Source organism: Leptosomus discolor, chromosome 2, assembly GCF_034619465.1.
Source record: "Leptosomus discolor isolate bLepDis1 chromosome 2, bLepDis1.hap2, whole genome shotgun sequence".
Lineage (NCBI taxonomy): Eukaryota > Metazoa > Chordata > Aves > Leptosomiformes > Leptosomidae > Leptosomus > Leptosomus discolor.
The window spans coordinates 125,483,237-125,504,533 of NC_141392.1; the positions used below are offsets into that span (position 1 = coordinate 125,483,237).

Genomic DNA, 21,297 nt, shown 5'->3' on the forward strand with positions numbered 1-21,297 from the left:
CAATGGACATTCTCAGCACAGCACCCAAAAGTATATCAAGTCGCTGTATGACCAGTGAGGCACGGCTTATTGCAGCTGGAAATCATTTATTCCCATGCTGGAGTGGGGTTTCTAGTGTTCTTTTTACTCTCTGTTGATACTCCCGATCTGGTGTCCATCGACCCTGCGCCACTACCTCAGCTTGCATCCTTTCAGTCTCAGAGAAGGAAAAGCGTACAGACTATTTTTTTTTGTTTTAAACACAATCTCTAAGGGTATCCAAGATTTTAAGTGTAGCCTAAGACTCGTCATTGAGGGCTGTCTAAAATACCTGGAAGCACTTTGAATGCTAAGACAGAGCAGCAAGATTTTTCTAGCCACTGGGGCTGGGAGAGGGAGGTTGGTTGGTTGATTGATTATTTATTGGGAATTAATACTGAGAGAGTATATGCAAAGGCTGAGGGCACCATGCCATCTTCACAGAACAAGACCCTAACAGCTAACTGACGTACAAGAAACTGCAAAGTTATACTGTAAGAACACATATTAAGGACCGAGGAAAGTCTGCTAAGGTGCTACGTCTAAAACTAAGTTACTTCTCGCTTTGACCCTCCCCTTTCTTGGTATCAGTCGTCGTCTAGAGCCTCTGTCTTGATCTCGTTGGCTCCTTGCCGGGCCAATGCCAAGATGGTGTGGTTTACCGCTGCCATTTCCACAGCTAATGAAATGGGGTCTTGATGGTCACTATGGCTAGTGCTGTCATCCTGTGCATGCGGAAAGGAGAAGAGAGAAGCATCGTTACTCCAGAAGCAGACAACCAGCAGACAAAACGTGTGTGTGAAGTAACGGGCACGGGGCAGCGAACTGAACACTTGTTACAGGGGTAAAAAGTGAAAGGCGTTTACAAAACGGATTTAGGGCTCCTCTCCCTCACTGTGCAGACAAAGGTAAGCAAGGCAAGGAGTGGCATACCCAACTCTCAAGAGAGAAATTTAAGGGGGACGGGGGGTAGATATTCTAAAGGAAAATAATAGTTTATAAAGATAAAAGTGATACACAAGGCACGTCAGGAAACCAAACTAAGACAAGAATCGTTATTCATTGCACAAATCATGCTATGCTTACACTTTGAATATACAGTTCTGGTCAACCCATTTAAAGAGAACACGATAGAACTAGAAAAGGTAGAGAGACCGGCAACCCAGGGGAAGAGAGGCACGGGGTGGCTTCTTTAGGAGGAGAGGCTAAACGGACTCAGGTTCTTCACTTTGGAAAAGAAATGGCTGGTGGTTGATGTGGTAAATGTTTATTACAAATAATCCGTAAATACAGCGCAATGGTTTGTGGCTTCTCGTGATCTAGTAAGCAAGGGCACCCACTGGAATGGTAATATGGGAAGCACTGCTTCGCTTATGGCAGTTCAGTTGTAGGATTGGCTGATTTTTAGATCAGACAAAAGGAAAGGCAGGGGTTAGACAAATTCAGGGAAAATTCGCCTAACAGCAAGTATCAAAACTGAACGTGGATTTACTTCCTGCCTCAGGAAGCCTCTCAAAACTACTTTAAACGCTTTTTCTTCACAGTATTTTTCTTTAAATACTACTACTGACCTCACTCACAAAGAGGATACAAACCTAGACTAACCCTTGCTCTCAGCCAGTATCCTGTGAAGACACTGAATTCACACAGGTACAGGAAAAAAGATGCTGAAAACCTCCTAGACTGTTAAAACAGTGCAATGATTTCGGGGGCTGCCTTCTACGTGTGCATAATGGCCATACAATAGCAGACCTAAAAGTCTGATGATTCCTAGCACAAATTTTACAGTGAGTGTATGTTTCTCAGTCTACATCAGAAATAGGGCCTGGCTTTCAATAATAAGAACCAGCAATATCCAAACTGTAATTCCAGCTGTCAAAAAAGTACTTCTGGAACTCCGGGCAAAAAAGTGGTGCTTTTCCCCTCTTTAAAATGGGGTACTAATAGTTACCACACCATGACGTGGCAATATTTTAAAATTATTATTATTTACGTAAAGGAAATGATAAACACTTATCAGTCTTCCAACAGCCTTTAAGTGATGAACTTGTGAAATTTAAAATTTAAAATGTGTATTACGCATTTCTAAATTAAGATGACAGGTGGCAAACGCTGAGGGGGATGGAAAAGCCAGGATTTGGTAAAATCCTGAGGTTATTGAGGGGAATGCATTCATTTACAACAAATGTCAGGCAAATACTGTGATGTGCACACGCTCTAAGGGCCTCTCAGTAATCTCTACCTCGGTAAGAAATACAAAGTCCTGACCTCTGGAGTTTTAGGCACTTCATTAGTATTTGGATGAACTTTGTCTTTTAAAGTTTACTAGAGTTTATGTGTCACCGTGGAAAACAGAATTTATGTTTTTCACAGCGACGGGAAGTTAAATGGTCATCAGGAGAGCTTGTCATTTAATCTACTTCACTGCTAAGGCCTAATTACACTTCAGACTGCTCCAGCCAGTTTACTGAGAAATGGAGTTTTTAAGGACTTTAAACAAAGATCTTTAAATGTTAATAACCCATTTATTTCTCTTTTCACAGTATTTTGGAGAACACGAAGAAAAATATAGTTTGGGAGTCTATGTAACACTTCATCTCAGTGTTCAAGTCCTGTATCTGACTGACAAGGAATTAATCTGTGCTCAGCAGCAGTTCCAAAACATTTTATAACAGCCACAGAGCAGCCTCTCATCATCGAGAGCTAGCAACGTTGGTTCCACCAAATCTGCTGGCGATGACCTATAAAAAGGGCCTTAATACCGATCAGGAGCAGAGCGGCCGGGAATGCCTCTGCCAGATATCTGTCGTACTGGGCCACGGCCAAGTATGCTAGGGACTCGTTCCAGGACACTCACTTGCTATTGCACTCCACCAGCAGCCTTTATAGAGGGAGACCTACCTACTTCTCCCAAACGAGGCAATTAAAAGCGATCTGCCCACCCCAGCTGTTGGGTGTAGCACAGAGCACAGCTCGTATCAAAACCAGAACCAAGGGGACTGTTCAAATCTACTGGTGCCAAGCACAAACAGCCCGGGGGGTAGGGGGGGGTCTGGCCAACACTGACATCTGAAGGAAAATTGGGAAGGGGATGCAATACCTGTCAGGAAGGTGTGTGAAGGAAGGGTCACCAACTTTAGGGTAGGTGAGGGCTCAGAGTGCGGGAAGGGGTATTCTTTTGCTAGAGAATTTAAAAAAGAAGTTGCTGTCAAGGGTTAAAAATAACCAAGAAAAATAGAGAATAGGCAAGAGTTAAAATGCAAAAAGAAAAATAGAAGAAAAAAAAAAAAAGACAGATAATATGTAAACAATCCCAATAGTGGCACATCGTTGCAGAACAATATGGCACAGGGCCAAATAAACGTCAAACGTTACTTAATCAAATCCTTTCCCCCCACCCTTCACCCTTTGTCTGTCAGTGTCTTAGGGACAGATCCTGAGATGCTCCTGAAAGGTACTGCCACAGACAAACCGAGGGAGCTCAGCACCTTACAGGAGGGTGCTCAGTATCTTGCTGGGCAAGGTTGACAAAAGGGATTATCAAGTGTCCTGGGCAGGGGCTTAGTGCTGTCCTGGTCTGGGAGCCAGAGTAGCTGTAGCACAGGCTGTAAGGGAGACTTTTTCTTGCAGAAAGAAATAACAGGCGCACGAGGACCACACGTGCCTAGTTTTGCAGGGAAGCATGTTGGTGCCTGATGTATAGGAACAACTGTTAAAGACCTGTACGTCCTTTCTGGAGGGTGGATAACTAGAACGGTGCCGGGGTAAGGAGAGCGCAAGTTAGGCATGGTGCACTGGGGGAGTTAACACTCTCCTAACATTTTTCATACATTGCGTGTGGCGTGAATGGTGTAACTTGCTTGTTTGGAGCAGATCCTCCTGTCTTCTTCTACCTTCTCTGCTTCTCTGCCTCCCTCTGAACATCTTCCCTCCTCCTCCCCATTGCGTACTTGCCAAGTGTCCTGTTGTATGACAATAAATCCGTGTGGGTGAATGCTGGTTGCTCAACACATTCAAACAGGGGAGCTGTGCTCTTCCGCTTTCCCCATTACAATTACATAAAAGCAAAACAAAAACGAGACATCTGATTTGCAAGAGGTAGAGGGCCTCTTCGTGTGCCGCGTGAGCTCTCCCTTTTTGGGCCACGCGGCTCAGCCACGATGCTTACCTGCTCCGAGTAGTCATTGCCATCAACGTCGTCACTGTTGGAATGACCTCCCGGACTCTGTACATCTATTCCATGGCTCTCCAGGATTGCTGCTTCTTCGAAAAAAGCAAATGGATCCCTAATTTATCTGATGCATTAGAGTAATTAAAAGTAACTTTTTTTTTTTTTTTTTCAAGAAGTTAGAATAACTGGAAGAACAGAGTTAGTTCTTAGCCTCTTCCTCTTCACTCTCCAGTATTTGGGAAGGTAGCACATGTACAGATACTGGCTTGCCTGAAATCCTTCCCTGCCAACTAACAGACTTGTTTGCGAGTAAGAATCCTGGTTTTCCAGCCAGTCCTATTAGAAATTAGCTTAATTTCTAATGCACTGGAGTGGCAAAGGCATTCCCTGTAGATCTTCCCACATAGTTTGGACTGGCAGGACTTGAGGGGGGCAGGGAGTGTCTGAAAATAGATGGAGAAATTTTTTAAAGCACTTAAGGGATTTAAAAAACACACATATCTTCATCTTCCAGTAGGATCCATGCATCTAAAGCTCCCTTTGGTCTTTTTAATCTCCTTCCAACCCTCCTCCCCATGCAGTACAGATACAGCTCTAACTCCACCCACCTTGGACTGACTGTGCTTTGTTCCCCCACCCCCCACCTCGCCCTTCAACAGACAGGTTTCATTTTCAGAAAGATAAATTTAGGTTCAGTTTCAGCAACACATTAAGTGAGGAAACAAGACATTTTTCTTATTCAGAAATACGGCAAAAAGCAGCAGTCAGCAACCGGGCGTTGGACATTTGCACAACTCCTGGTTAACGAGCAGGTATGGAGCTCTGTTCATCCGCCATCGCAAATGCAATTCTGCACAGCACCTACAAGTGCGTGCCTAAAATTCTGCGTGTGTTGCAGAAGTTTGTTGAACCCTGGCCCCTAACGTGAGTTTATTCTCACTGGAATACCCTACATTTATTCACGTTCGAAGGTCTACTCCTGACAAGTTCAGAGCCACTGCTAATTTCCTTACGATCAGCTACTCACGCAAAGAACCTGCAGGGCTGACTCTGGAGTGACTTTCGTTTTATCCTAATCATCAAGAAAAATTTTTACTTTTTTTCCCAGGCACTTGTCACTATGCAACCCCTTGGAAAGCAGTAAGGAGCACAGGTGTAACCAGAACAAGCAGTTGGCTTGCAGCACCTCTGGTCCTAGTGGCTGTACCCGAGATGTAAACCAGCTCATCTGGACTCTTAGATCCCTGGGGGGGTCTGACGGATGGCAGTAAAAAAAAAGACACCCCCAGGTTTTGGCTGAAAAACCAAGCACATTTCAGTGGAACACAAGGAAACTTACAACCAGATAAAAGCTCTTCACAACAGCCACTTGTCATCGAAACAGCGTGCTACGGTTGTGAACTGGCCATCGCCTTCATTTCCCTTATTTCCAATGCAGGTATTTTGAGGTTTTATTTCAGATTTTATTTCAGATACCCAAAGCGGCCTGAGCTTAGGAAATACGAGTCTCCTTCCACCAACAAAATTCTCACTTTGGCTTTTAGAACCGGTTTTCCAGTAAAACTTCATAACTGCATCATTTCTCCTGCACTGATGATGGAATTCCATAAATTAAACTCCTACCCGTATTTTAGAAAAAATCTGGAACAGCAAGAGACTAATTTTAAAAATTGTTCCACTTTTCTATTAAGAATGTCGGAATCTCTAGTACTTCCATTAATACAATCTTACACAACCTCCATCTCTCTTGAGCAAGTGCACGTACAAAACCTTGAAAGCAGGCGCTCTGATACATTACCGATATTGGCTCTTCTCTTGATTTCCTTTCTTCTGTTGGCAAACCAATTGTATACTTTAAGGGAGGTCACTCGCTCCAAATCCGATAACTTTTTTCCTATGAAAGCAACAGAGGGGAAAAAAAAACCCAGCATTGTTACTCCCCGAGTTCCAGAGGTAGGCAAAAGACCTTTACAAACCCCCAAAATATAGACAGCACTGAAAAGTTACTGTAACTGAGCATGAAGTGAATTTTATGTGAATCAGAGTACTGTGCCCAGATGCCATGGTAATAAATGCCAAATATCTCTCCAAAAACAAAGTAGCCTTTCTTCTTTTTGTAAAATCCGAAATACAGGGATTTCTTTGCAGCTTAAACCAACTCAATCCAGAGCCGCGGGAGAACAGAGGGCTGCTTTTCTGGTTCAAGCACAAAATTGAGATCCAAAAAACCTCAAATTCAGTTTGCAGCCCCGCCACAAACCGCACACCCTCGGGCTAGTTCTCTCACTATGTGCCACGAGGATATAGTTCAATGACGTGTTTTCATCAGCAGCAAAACGAATGAATAAATGTTGTGGCATCCCCTCCAATCTGCTTTCCCCCCTCTCCACCACCAGCCGCTATCGTGCTCCCACAGCACTAATCACACCCCCCCCAGATGTGCCAGGATACCTGCGACCTTTTGGGAGAATGGGGGTGTGGGTGTCGGAAACCAGATCACTGGAGTTTTACACTTAAACCAGCAAAAAAAAAAAAATCCCAACCACCACTTGCCAGCTACAGGAAACAATGTGTTTTTCTGATCACCAGCATAAAGGAGGAAAGACTGGAAGGATTCAGGATTGCAAGGATGTGGAAACTCTTCAGTTGGCCATGGCCCTATATAAAATATTCAGGGTAGCTGCATCCTCAGTCCTCTGCAGGCTACAGGGGGATGAGACTCCCCTGCTTCAGACTGTTTCTCAAAGTTTATTTATTCAGCGTACAAAACATCCATGTAATTGCAGCAATCTGCAAACTTAAATAAGCAAGGAGAGATGAGACAAGTGGAAGCAAGAAAAATCTGGAAACAGGTACCTACGCTGTTTCCTAATGCTTTTTCATCAGTATCACTCACAAGATTTTACTGATCCCAAGACACAGAGTTTAAGGAGTTTGTTCAAAGTTGCTAAACCAACCAGGAGGCACAGCCAGGAATAAAACTCGAACTCCTCGGTGCTCTACCCGCTAGAGCATTCTGCTTCCACCACAAAAAGCCAGGAGGCAACACATAAAAGTTGGCAACAAGGGAAAGTTTAACTAGGTACCGGGAAAATACGTTTTGCTGTGCTCAGCATTGTGAAACAGGGGCCCAGAGGTGGGAAAACCTCTGGTTCTGCAGATGCTCAAACCTGAACAAGGTAAAGCCCTGAGCAACCTCATCTGAGCTGGTCCTGCCTGACCAGACAATCTCCAGAGATCATTTCCAGCCTAAATTGCTCTACGATTCTGTGCTATCCTGTGGCTGTCCCAATGTTCAGGAGTCAGGCCTTCACCTTCTATTGCCTTCATTTTTATTCTGGTTATATAAAATCTAAATATATCCAAAATATAGTTCTGAAAACCCTGTAAACGTTTGGATAGCAAACCTAAGCAAAGGCAGGTGCGTTCACTAACACTACACTGAATATCCACGCTCCTCTGCCAAGCACGACTTCTTCAGGAACAGGGTAAATGCAACTTGTTGACCCAAAATACAAGCTCCTCAGCATTAACAGACAGATTCTAATACATGACCCCTGTCTAGAAGTTGTAAAGAAAACGGAAAGACTGGAAAGCTGTGCTCCTCACTCCTCCGAGGACCTGCTGTATGATCTCCAGCAAGCCTCCGTCTGTGAATCTAAGGTTTTCCATCTGTGAAAAGGAACCAGTAAAATCCAGTTGCACGGAGTGTAATAAAATTCTCAGATCGCTACTGAGTGCTCGTATAAGTACTCTGAAATAACCGAACGTAAGGAAAGAAAAGCTTTCAGACATGTTCATTTTCTTGGCAATGCCATTTACAAAGCTGTATAAATGAAACGTTCAGATGCACGACTTGCACTTCCTATCTCAAATGGTGGGAATTTAAGTTGCAGACACCGGCGTTTACGTTTGAAAACTGCATTAACTGCCACGTCCATCCACGTATGGCAGCTCTGAACAACACGAGTTACAGAACGCTCAGGTAGAAACCTCCTAGTTTTAGAGCATTACATTTGTTAGTAACAGGCATCAAACGAGATTTGCTGAATTTAGCAGGAGCTGTTGAAATCTAACTGCTGTTGCTTTCGGAAGGAACACCACGATCAGCTCCTCACCTGGCTTTTGTATAACTGCATTACAGGCGTTGGCGATTTCTTCTCTCTTTGCCTCATCTGGATATTGGTTCTCATTGAAGTAACTGCAAGGGGAGGAAAAAAAAAAAAAAGTTTTTCTCAGAAATCAGAGCATGAAGGCTCCGAAGCAGCTTCACTAAAAGGTGTCAACAGAGGTAACGCAGAGGCAGTAAATCTGTGTAAACCTGTATATGCACACGGCAGCATCAGCACGCACTCATATCCACAGAGAGCAGAGAAACTTCCCAAACGCCTCTGGTAAAGGAACATTATCTCAGCATGTGCAGTGCCACCTCAGCCTTCAGAATATTGTACTAAGAGACACAACGCAGTAGGCAGTGCCACGGGTACCAGAGTTAAGACTGTCGAGCGAAGCATCCTGTCAGAAAACATCACAGGCCATGCCTCTGCCTCTGCTTATTACCATTTACCTGTTTTTTTTTTTTTTCCTGACATATCGCCAGCTTAGGCAGCGTCCTACAAATGAAGGAGCTGTTCAATATTTATTTTGATCCCTGGGTTAATATATACACACATACTTGGATATATATTACACACAAACACACACAAATATTGCATAGACAGGTACAGTATGAAGCTTGTACAGACAAAATTACGGAGTAATACAGGAAGATTTCTGGAGTCAGACTGGTGGGTTTTTTAAAATCACAAATTTTAAATCTTCCCCAGAACAACATATTGAGTATGGCATATTTTAACAGTATTTTTTTTCTGAATAATTGTGATTTTATTGTACTTTGTATGCAATAAACATCCTATAAAAGTTAAAACTGTTTTCTCTTTTACTTCATTTAAGTGCTTTACAAATTTTAATGAACTGATTTACATTCTACAGAGCTTATCAGATTTGCATTAAAAACAACAGAAAAGTCCTGTTTACTTCAATGGACTCTGATAAGCATGCCATAAGCAGGGACTACTACATTTTTTTTTCTGTAGACTGCCCGTAATATATAATCCTAAGAATTCTTTGATCAACTTTGATCAGCAGCAGGTTCAGCTGTTGGACAGCTGCTCTGTATTTGAAAAGAAGATACTTCCTTTGATTGGAGATCATTTGGTAGTAGGAGATTTAAGCATATTTAGGGAATTATTATTTTCTGTGGCCACATTCCTCCACAGTTACTCTCTATGGAAACCTGGATTCTGTTCCACACAGCAATTGTGTCAAACCTTCTCTGTAAGTGGTACTAACGCAGATCTCACTATTTCACTTCCACTTCAGATCAATTCACTGTAAATACAAATTTTGAACATTCAGTTTGAATTTTAGCTACTACCTCTGCATCCCATTGTTCACAGCGTTATTTACAGTTGCAGCTACGCCCAGAGTCCTATTTCAAAGTCACCACTCATCGACTAAGAGCAACCACACATCAGCACAGCCAGTTGCACTGTTTAATGTACTTCCACTTGATTTGCTAGCTTTGAGAGCAAATGAGACCACAGGAACAGCTCCACGCTCACTAAATGAAGGGCAGACTACATCTATACTACCAATTTGGGCTTTGGAAACAAGCAGATTTACACTTGAACACCCACTACTTCTTCCCTGGACCTCCACGTTGTTCTTAGGAAGTAAATCTGGAGAGACTGACCATAACGGCAACTCCCACTATGCTTGATCCTACTCTGAAAAACAGCTGATATTTTGCTAGCAGATCTGAAGAGAAGGACACTTGGTTACACTTACTTTCTGGGAAGCTTCAACTCTGGCACTGTCACCTGCAGGAATGCTCCCTGAATTATCAGCAAGAAGTTTTCTTTTTATTTTCTCCCGCTCCCAGTGATACACCCAGCCTCTGGGCATGGTATATTTTAAGGTATATTATTTCCTCTTCTAGTTATATCACCCTTTCTATTATTATAGCCTTTGAAGTGATACGTGTGTCTATCTTAACTCACAAATTTCTGTTCAAAGGGGTCGTGTTCTGTGCAAAGGGTTTTTTTTTTGAGAATGGAAAGCTTGGAAAACTGACCAGAAAATGCTTTTTCTAGTAGTCAGTGACAGAAGCAGAAGCTCAGGATCCCAGTCCAACTGCCCCATGACGGTGTCTCAGCTCTCCGACCTACAAAATAGAGCACTCCACTCCCTGCCCAGAGCCAAGAACTATTTCCTCTTTTAAGGGTCATGAGATAAAGGAATGTCAAGACACCACAGCTGAAAACTGCTGTACTATTACTTACATGAATATATCGTATGACCTCAAGTCTTAATCAGGAATCCAGGTCATCACTCCGTGTGCAAAAATTAACTCAGCTTTGGTACTTTGGTAGCCATAACAGCTATTTTATGGATTCCCATTGCTGAACATTATTTTGTTTGTAGTTACTTGTCAAAAGTCACGAACAAACGCAACAAAACCCCCCTACAATTAGAAAACCTAATGGAGGTACATGGTCATGTACTAAAACCAGAAGGTGAAACCCTGATATCATGGGATATCATTCAGAAAGGGACCTGGGGGTGCTGGTCGGCAGCCGGCTGGACACGAGCCGGCAGTGTGCCCAGGTGGCCAAGAAGGCCAACAGCCTCCTGGCCTGTGTCAGCCACGGTGTGGCCAGCAGGAGCAGGGAGGGGATCGTGCCCCTGGGCTCGGCACTGGTGAGGCCGCCCCTCGAATCCTGGGGGCAGTTTTGGGCCCCTCCCTGCCAGAAGGACCTTGAGGGGCTGGAGCGTGTCCAGAGAAGGGCAGCGAAGGTGGGGAAGGGTCTGGAGAACAGGTCTGGTGAGGAGCGGCTGAGGGAGCTGGGGGTGTTCAGCCTGGAGAAGAGGAGGCTGAGGGGGGACCTGATCGCTCTCTGCAGCTGCCTGAGAGGGGGTTGGAGCAAGGTGGGGTCGGTCTCTTCTCCCAAGGAACAAGCGATAGGACGAGAGGAAACGGCCTCAGGTTGCACCAGGGGAGGTTTAGATTGGACACAAGGGAAAATTTCCTTACTGAAAGGGTCGTCAAGCGCTGGAACAGGCTGCCCAGGGAGGTGGTGGAGTCACCATCCCTGGAGGTGTTTAAAAGACGTGTAGATGTGGTGCTTAGGGACATGGTTAGTGGTGGAGTTGGCAGTGCTGGGTTAATGGTTGGACTTGATAATCTTAAAGCTCTTTTCTAACAAAAGGATTCTATGACAACGGATCTAGATCATCTCTGGTGACAAAAGTGCTGGGCAATGCCTAACATTATGGAATAAATGACAAAACATGTAAAATGAAGAAACGGTGCACACTTTAACTGCTCATTCTTATGTTGATGCAAGAAACTGGGACACTAATTAATGAAGAAAAGACAACACAAGAGTCACTAGTGATCCTCCTCTTGGCATGTAACTAAACACTATCCTTTTAGCAAGGCACTGTCCACCACATGCTTTTGCTGGCTCACATTTTCTAATAATAAAATTTAGGCTCAAGTTTACAACTCTCTGGGATAACAGGAAATTTCCCTGTGATGAAGCTAAGTCTCAGAACTGGACAATGAATGACACACCTCTTCTGGCAAACGAGGAAGTTTTCATTGTGTAGTCCAATCATTTTTGTGATTTAGCAAAGTACTCGCTGCTGAAACAGTAATTCTTATCTTAACACATTTTACACCTGAATAAGCTATAAACATTTTTATTTGACTGAATCAAAACATATTTTTCATCATTCTGAAACATTTTCTTTAAATTCTAACAAAAATCTCTTCTCTTTTAATGTAGATGTCTAAAAGTTTCTACAAGAAAAGTGATTCCCACTTGAAAATCTGAAATTCTTTTCATCCTTAAACCCTGTTTTATGAAAAAACAACAAAAATTTGAGAAGCTTTCAAGCAGTTTTCCTGGCTAGTAGGACGTTTTCACGAAGATCACAAAGCCAAGCGGGTATCAGAGGGGAGCTGGAATGGCACTGCTGGAGCAGTTAAAACTCGGTTTCTGTAGCTGACATGGTAATTTCAGAACCTGCCTCTCCTTCCACCTGCTGGCTTATCCCTTGTCCGCATCAATGACGTGCCTCCTCCTCCTTCCCCCACACATTCAAGCTGCCTACAAATTTGTCCAACCCTCAACTCGTGCTCCCCAAAGCTATCTTCTCCTCAGCTTCTCCCGAAAATACCCTTCTCCATCACCCTATTGTGCTTTTAAAACCAGCCTGCCCTCTGTCAAAGGTTATCAGAGAAGAGATCATACTCAGGAGTTTTCAGTCTTAAAGGACAAGGTCCCATCCATACAGGTAACCAAAACCATGCAACCTCAACCCGAACAGCCAATTTTCATCCTCAGTCTCCAAATTCTCCGTACGCACACCCTACCAACACATTTGTTTTTCGTTCCCATCACTTCTTTCAAGGTCTTAATGGGACTTGTGGATGACAGACTATGACATAAACCACATTTAAAGCCTCCTGACATCTCCAGAAAGTAGGTGAAAATAACTGACAGGGAAGCCACAGGAAAAAAATTCCAGACTTCATCACTGACTGGTTTAGTTTGCTGATGTAGAAGCTCTGAACACACTGTGCGGTCTTTGACTACAGTCCTTTTTGCAAGCAGGAAATTAATTACTCTGCCTCCAGTTCTGTTTCTTATCAGCCAGGTATTCCCTCGCTAAGGGACAGGGCAAGAATGCGGGATGTTTGAATTTCTCGTCACAGCTACAAACCACAGCCTGTTCACAATCTGAAAAGTTTCTGAAAACTACAGATGAAAAATAGGAAGCAATATGAACTTTAAAGGGGGGGAAAAAAAAAAAAAGAAAAAAGAGAGGACAGCAGGCACAAGTAAATCCTGCAAAGGCGCACTGCTTTCTAGACAAAGGGCAGCTGTCAGCTGAATACCTTCAACGAAGAAACCAAATGATCTCTTTTGTAGAAAATGACAGTGGAGGATTAAAATGAAAAGTGGCCAAATAATTTACATGAGATGAGAAACCATATGATGGTAAAGAATGTAGATATCCTTGAAGCGGTTTCATTTCAATAACACTGAAGCCTAGAAAAATTGCAGATTCAGAGAAACCCTCTTTCTTTCAGGGATAATGTGCTTAGGACAATGACGGAGAGAGAATCCATCTCAGCCCCAGGCTCTGCCATGGAAGTAAAGGCATCCCCCCCCACTCTTTACCAAGGTGCCCCTATCTGAATTCCTGCAATAGCTGCCAATCTGTTTTTTTTTTTTGCTCGGCTGTACGGCTCCTGTTATCCAGGCTTAGATATCAGATGCATTAAGCAATGCCTCAGTAGTGTTCCTGATAATCCACAGTGGAAGTTTTGCTGCTTCGTATCAGCTTTGCAGCTGCCAGGGAAGTGTCTGAAACGACCCGAGCTACGGAGCAGCGGAAGGACAGCCAAGTTTGGTGCTTTCTCATAGGGCTGGATGTCAGACACAAAGAGATAAAACCCCCAGAATTGCTCAAAAGACCCTGGGTTGGGGAAGGGCTTAGTTTACAGCATGATATAACAGTTCAAAGTTTCGAAGTGTGGAAGTGATTCCAAGCAGAGAGGCTCAAACGTGTTGCAGGGTAACAATTCACCACAGGTCAGCTGTCGCGGCAGAACTACACACGCTCAAGGCGAGGTAATTCAGGTACGTGTACAGCAGGGCAATCTCACTGAAGGAAGGATAATTTACCTTGCAATTAACAGGAGGCAAGAATAAGCAGACGATATTTATTGAGGAACAGCAGACGTGGCACAAGTTCACTTCCACGCTTAACTTTGCGTGTGCGCCTCTGGGTTCCCCCTTCCATCAACGTGGGAAGCACCCACGAGCGAATTATCCCCGCGCTCTTGCTGGGGCTCTAACTCCTCCACCAAAGACCATCTTTCCCGAGACCCAGGCTGCAGTCCAGCTTAACACAATTGAAGCACAGACTGAAGGGGATGGTCCCTTCCTTCTCCCTCATTCCCTTTCTGCAGGAAGGTTTTCTGCCCGACTGCTGTGCGGTCCAGCTTTCCGCACACGCCAAGAGCAGCGGAGGCGCAGCCAAGGGAGGCGGACGGGAGGTGGCTGAAACACACAGCTGGGACCAGTTCCTTCAGCAGCAGCTCATCCACATCCTCTTCAACCGATGCTAAAGCAAAGCCTGAGCGATGGGCTCGGCAACTGGCCCAGGGACGTCGGGAAAAAAAGACCACCCATCTTCCCCAGCTCCCATCTGACCCCTGTGGAGGAGCAGAGGACCTTGCTGCCACCAGGGGCTGAGCTCCCTGCCAAACCCTCTGGTGTCTCAAAATACACAAGAGCGCGAACTACTCTTCTGTCTTCGATAAGACTGCCTGTAATTTCAGCTCCCTATCTGGTTTCCCTTCGAACTGTACCTCTGCTTTCCACTGACAAGTTACATAAACCACTCAAATATGGTTACCTACTTTATCTCTCATTAGTATGTTTATCAACGTAGTATCACCCAGTAGCAAGAGGTCACTGTTTCAGTCTTTGTGGCTTTAAACAGAACTATAATTCAGGCTGTCAAATCAGTGGAAATATTTCTGAAGTTAGTCTGTCATCTGTGCCTGAGATCTTATCTCTGCGTGGCATGAGACAGACTGTCACAGAAGTGACATTCAAAGCATAATCTCATCGGAAAGTGTAATGACTAGTTTATTTCCCAGTAAATACTGGCCAAGAATATCACTAATGCCATTTTCAGCGAGGTCAACAGATGACACCATCCATTTTATCTACTGATATTTCTACAGATTCTATAATAATGGCATGCATGTCAACTGAACAGTTCACCCCACAATATATGGCGAAGTCATTTCTATTTTAGACAGCAAAATTAAGCTCAAATGTGTCCTCTCCACAGATAAACTCTGATGGAGCTGAGAATTACACTGAAGACACCATCTTCTCTTTCCCCCAGGACTGCAAAACCGAACCACCAGCCTAGTTGCTACAGGAAACATCTGGTGAGCCACTTCTGCACCTGAGATCAGCCACGGATGAGAACTGCAGCTCTCTGGACGCAAGCAGATGAACTTGAATCTAGGCATTCCTACAGCATCAGCTCAACTAGACCTTCCATCCAGGCAAAAGACAAATTTAAAACCAAATCCCAAACCCAGAAAAACCACCGATGAACGTGATAGCTACAGCTCTCTACTGTTTTCCTTATAGCACCATCATTTGGCTAACAGCTCTCGTAGGGTTATGGCTCCAAAGGACTGAAGAAAGCACCGTAGGACTCTAGCTTGACCTCTTCGACAGCACTGACCAGAGGGTTCTCAGCAGTTCTGGCATTAAGCCCAGATCTTCTTCTGCATGTTCTACCTACAGAGATATCCAGTCCCAACATAAAAATTTCGAGATATTTTCTATCCAATGCAGAATTTACCATCACTTTAAATAAGCTTTGGAACCAAACTGTAAAAATCCCCATTCTTTAAAAATCTGCATCTCATTGCCAGCTAGAGCTTTCAGCCCCCGGGGTATTGCCGTAGTCTCTGTCTAGGGAGAGAATAGTTTGTAAGTCTCTCACTATAAGAGATGTTTCGTGCTTGTACTTCTTTTCATGGGAAGTGCAGATCTTGAGGAGAGATCTCAACAGGGCTAGATCACTTAGAGCACCAGACGTAGATAAATTGTAATTATTTCTCACATCAACATGTGTTTGTGTACATAAATTGCACAGTCACTTCAGCAGACATTAAAAAGCCTCGTACAATAGTGCTCTCTATTCTGGTTTTACAAATCAGTGCCTAAACTCTGAGACAGTCATTTTACTGATGTTTCTTAGCAGGAGTCTACTCTGCAATGTAGATTAAAACGCCAAAAATACACCTTGCACCGGAGTGCGTAAAACTGTATGACCTTCAACGCGGCTACAACATCTTCATGTCTCTAATGTTTAAAAAATAATTTTCTCAGTATTTTGACAGTGGTCTCACACACCAACACAATCCTATCAAGCTATTAATATTAGCCTAAAATTTGTTTAAAAACAGAATTAATTGATAATAGCTCTGAAAGCCTCACACTTGCAAAAGATAATCTATGCCTCCTAATCTATAGCACCCTACTGTCGAGATAATTAACAATTAAAAAAAGAATAGTTAAGACATCAGAGGTGGTGATTTACTCTTCCTTGTAATTGGATTTGGTGATAAGAGTATTTTTGAAATCACACAACAGCTCTCTTCTGAGTAGAAAGACCTGGAGTTTTTAGCAATTTGAAACACACAGGTACTTTCTGCTTCAGGCACCTTGAAGACACTGACAGCAGACAACAGCTAAGATCTTATGACTATCCTTAAACTTAATGGTATCGCAGATTCCCAAAACCAATATAGTTAACTAAATTGTTCACAAAGTAAAAGGGGGGTGGGGTGGGTGGGTGTGTTTGAAGCCAGCAAGTAACTAACACATTAAGACATGATAAAGTGAGAATTGTTCTGTAATATTTCAACAACCAGTTGGTGTGAGCATACAGCACCTTCAAAGCTCTTCCTAACAAGGCATCTAAGCATGAATAATACTACCTCTTGTTCTCCTTCATTTACTTGAAATATTTAAATTGAGACCTACACACTACGGGGATATTTAGGTGCGTTAAACCCTCTGGACACATCCGATTTATAAACAAGACCCTTATGAAGACAAAGCGAAACAAACATCTCATCTACACTTTTTAACTTTGTACAGGGAAGGAGGTATTTAAGTTGCATCTTCTGGATTACCTAGGTCTCAAGGCAAGCAAGGCTACGGCAGTCAGCCCATGGATGAAACACCTCCAAGAAGCGAGAAGACCTTGCAGAAATCAGCCCCAGCACCTCAGCAAGAGCCCACCTCAGGGCTGTTGTGCTGCTTGGGAGCCACCTTTCCAGTAAGATGTACTGTAATCAACACTGTGGTTATTAGAGATACTACTTGCCAGACAACAGAGGATTCCAAGGCTTTATATGGCAACACAAATAAACAGCAAAATGTAGGGCTTAGATTTTACGTTACTCAACTCCAAACATCATTCTCTCCTCTCTTGAAGAAAACATTACAACTCAGAGTCAGAACTCAGCTTCTGGCTCATCTGAAGAAAGGTATTTCCAGAACAGCCTCTCCTCACCTCAGAATTGTGCTTTAAATGGGAAGTTCAGCACTGGATTACAAAAAAACCTGTGCGTACAGCATGTCAAGCATAAGGAGGAAGGTCCCTCAAGTTGTTATTAGTTTAGCCTCAGTAAGGTGATGTTTTTCAAAATTTTATAGTCCTGGCTATGAAGCTCGAAGTCTCCCTTTGTCCTAGGCCTCCAGCAGAGGAAAAATACCAACCATGAGATTTGTGACAAAGCTTAGCATGAGCGGACAACTTCCAACACAGTCACTAGCATTTCCCCCCAAATTGATCCACAAGTTTTTATTTTTTATTTCCATTACTGGACCAGACTCATCTCAGCTTAGAAGTCCACAGACAGCCACCACTGCTGCTGCATTTTCAGAAAATAAAAATTGATTAAACTAATGAAAGGATACTACAGGATTCAAAAGACAAGGTAAGGCCAATTCTTGCAGGATATCCAGTGCCTAAAGTGTCAAGAGGCTCAAGATCAAAGCTTCTGATTGTGGACTCATTAAATATATTTTTCCTAAAGCCTAGTACCTCCAAGATCTGGACCAGAACTATTATTATCTTTAGTGCTGTAGAGACATAAAGCAGAAAAAGGTATTAATTTTTTAATATCAATGTATTCTCTGCCTTACAACCCAAATACAGTGCAACAAGATGGATATAAGCAAATGAGAACAAGAAATAATGAACTGACAGTCAGCATGCTAGTTGATTAAACTACTATGGTGCCAAGCTCAGCTTCACGAGGTTCTTTGTAGACATCATCGCAAAGAGGAAGGTTTAAGTGAAGTTTTAAGCAATGAGGTAACTTTGTGGATCCTTGAAGATTACCACTTCTTAAGTCTGGCAGCAGCCAAATCACCTTATTTATTTGCTAGGGATTTTTCAATGACCTTTCACCATCCATGGGGAAAGGAACTGAGTTTATTATCCAACTTTTTTTTTTTTTTTTCCTATAGGATTGTGAATAGTTACCTTGGAAACAATAAGCTCCAAGGACTCAAAAGTACTACTTCATTAAAAAAAAAAATAAATCACGCTTTGTATTTCAAGAGCACTTACTACAACCAGATCACAAACCCCTTAAAAGTAACCTGAAATCGTCATCTTTAAGCTTATTAATATTATTAGAAGAATTTACAGGTAGAAATATAGTAAAGTTAAGAGATACAGACACAAGAAACCAGCTGCAGAGCTGTGAAAACAATCCGCAGCTCCTTATACTCCTAGATTTGTGCTCCCTATCATGAACGACGTTTTTTGCCATGTGCTCCCTCTTAAATGCCATTGCCACTCTAGTCAGAATAGCCAGGCTCCCTGGGACAGTCTCTTGAGTAGGCCCAACTTAAACAGTACTGGTAGTAACGGTCTACAAGCAACTGAGGAGTTGTTGACCATATGTCCTATGTCTAGAAAAATGAATTATTCTTATCATTTTTGTGCTTCAGTAAAGCATTTGATACAGTTACAAATGGGAAATTATTCATAATTTTGGAAAAGACAAACATTAATATAATGATGAGATAGGGTAGAAAGGAAACATATAATTAAGAACTGGGCTGAAAATTTAAAATAATGGCTCGGAAGATGACTATCAGTGGCATTCCTCACGTATCATCTTTGGAGTATCTTCAGAACAAAAACACTTAATGATCTTGACAAGAAGTCTGAACACGGTAACATGCTGAAGAGAAAAGTCAGAAGTCATGTCAGCACAGTGAACTGGAGCACCATAAAAAGGAACAGACAATCCTAAGGGCAAGAACTTTAGAGAAATTTTACAGTGCTGTATGCACGATCATACACTTAGGGAACAAGAACAACTTCTCACGTACACAAGAAGACAGTTTTCTGTTAAGTCGCTATGACCAAAAGACACAATGCCACAAAACCACCAAAAAGGCAAAGCCTGATGCAGCTGAGGATGCCAGCTACTGCCAAACCAGGAAAAAAAAAGCCCTGAAATACTTGCAGGAGACCTCCCCCGGACTAGGTACAGTCCGGCTCTCCTGCATTCAAAAAAGATGGATTTAAAACTGAACATCTCAAAGAGCAATCACAGGATGACAGAGGGATGGAAAGCCTATCCTGCAAGAGATACGGCTTGTTTTACCTGAGCAAACCTCAAGGCAGAGATGAGGTTATGGTTTACCATAAATACATGAAGGGGACCAACACTGGAGAAAAGAGGAGGAGGTAGGGATTTATTTTAGTTAAATGGTAATACCGCTCCAAGATGGATGGGTCACAAAATCTCACGAATTTAGATACCTAACCGCTGGAACAGGAAGAACCTGCTGGGAGCCATCTCCCAAAGGGGTTTTCTACCCTTGGCTGTACCTGATTCGAAGATAGAGAATTTAATCCGTTTCTGAAAAGGATATAATGAAGGTTGACTGAAACAAGAGAAGCTGGACATGAAACTGGAAGTCCCAGTCCAACGCTCCCGCGATTAAAGAAAATCAAGGGGCATTCAGAAACTGAAAGAGCGCCAGCCTATGTACATAATAAGCAACAAAACAGATGATGTTTTCTACATGTTTTGTACTTACATGCCCTATTTTCTCATTCTTTTTTCTTGATAAGGAAATCATATTAAAAAAGCTCTTTGGAACAGGTCCATGTCTTCTATTCTGTTGAAAGAGTTCCTCACAAACAGCACAGTATTCAAAAGAAATTAAAACTCATGCAAGTTCCAAAGGAAAATCAAACAAACAAACAAACAAAAAAGGTAAATTGTGCTATCCTGGACTACCAGGAAAAAAAAAAAAAAGGGATAAAAAAAAGAGTCTAGGATGTGGTAGTGACTTTTGTGGTTAAAGCCCATATGGTTCTCTGATAAAGCATTCTTTTTAGTCTGTTTAAAGCACGCCACAGTCTGACCAAGAGCCCATAAATACATGATGCAACATACTTAAGAGTTTTACTTCGGAATTTTCCTCCCTCACTTCTCATTGTAATTACTCTGTTTATTACTTGTACGAAGACCTCACATCTGTTACTAGATGGCAGAGAATTTCCTTTCACTGAAGTAGGTTTGGACTCTGTTCAGAGAGTAGCTGCAGTGACAGTCAGCAGGAACACTTTGCACACTTCTAGAAACCAGAAATGGGCAAATCCAACAGCGCTTTGAGCTGGATGGTGCTCACGTAGACTCCACGCTGACAGCTGGCTGCATCAAAGCAGGAGGTGACAAGGTGCCAACCTGATTACTAATTCCTTCCGAATGCTTCCCAGATCACTTCAGAAGTTAATTTTGTAATTCGCTTAAGTGGGTTTATTCCACGGCTAATATTACATACAGGTCAGGTAGCTCTCACTGTGAGCGAAGACTATCCCTTTCAGCTGAACTTGGACCTGGAACGACCCTCCTTGGCAGGTCAGGGCTGCCTAGTTCTTTCTCAGGACTTTAAGCAGGCTGAAAAAGAGCCAAATCTGGGGAATGATCACAGCTTTAGGGTCACTTGTGCTTGCCATTACCCAGGGAGCCGTTTGCCACTGCCTGATCTGCTGAACTTCGCAGGAGCCTGCTCACAAAGAGTGAGTAAGGACACAACAGAGACAGCAGAGTACAACTGTTACGCCCTTGCACCAGAGCACATCCAAACACTCATCACCTTTACATGGGTCGTAACACAATCAGGAAATTTTGTTCCAGAGAGCCTACGTAAAAAGGCTACACAAAATGTAGACTCCATGTGCCAGGGTCCATTTCCTACAGCTGCTGTGAGAAGTGTGCCATGACTTTCCCTGCCTCCTGAAACCACGTTAACAGGTAAGAAAATAACGATGTAGCTAATTAATAGGAGCTTTCTGTTACTATTCGATTCTGTGTACTTTTAACAGAACAGACACAGAAAGAAGAATATCATGAAGGATTACAGAAAGTCCAGCGTTGGCACAGAAGAAAG

General features: G+C 42.9%; 1 protein-coding gene across 1 annotated transcript in view; it reads right to left on the reverse strand.

Annotated features, from left to right (window-relative positions):
- Positions 1–590: 590 nt before the first annotated feature.
- The window catches only part of HMBOX1 (homeobox containing 1), a 55,383-nt gene continuing 34,676 nt past the window's right edge, over positions 591–21,297 (reverse strand). Inside the window, exons 6-10 of the mRNA XM_086460495.1 lie at positions 8,308–8,390; positions 5,988–6,083; positions 4,187–4,281; positions 3,849–3,980; positions 591–743 (exon numbers count right to left, since the gene is read on the reverse strand). Of these exons, the coding sequence (XP_086316621.1) occupies positions 606–743; positions 3,849–3,980; positions 4,187–4,281; positions 5,988–6,083; positions 8,308–8,390 (544 nt within the window). The 3' untranslated portion in view covers positions 591–605. The remainder of the gene's footprint in view (positions 744–3,848; positions 3,981–4,186; positions 4,282–5,987; positions 6,084–8,307; positions 8,391–21,297) is intronic.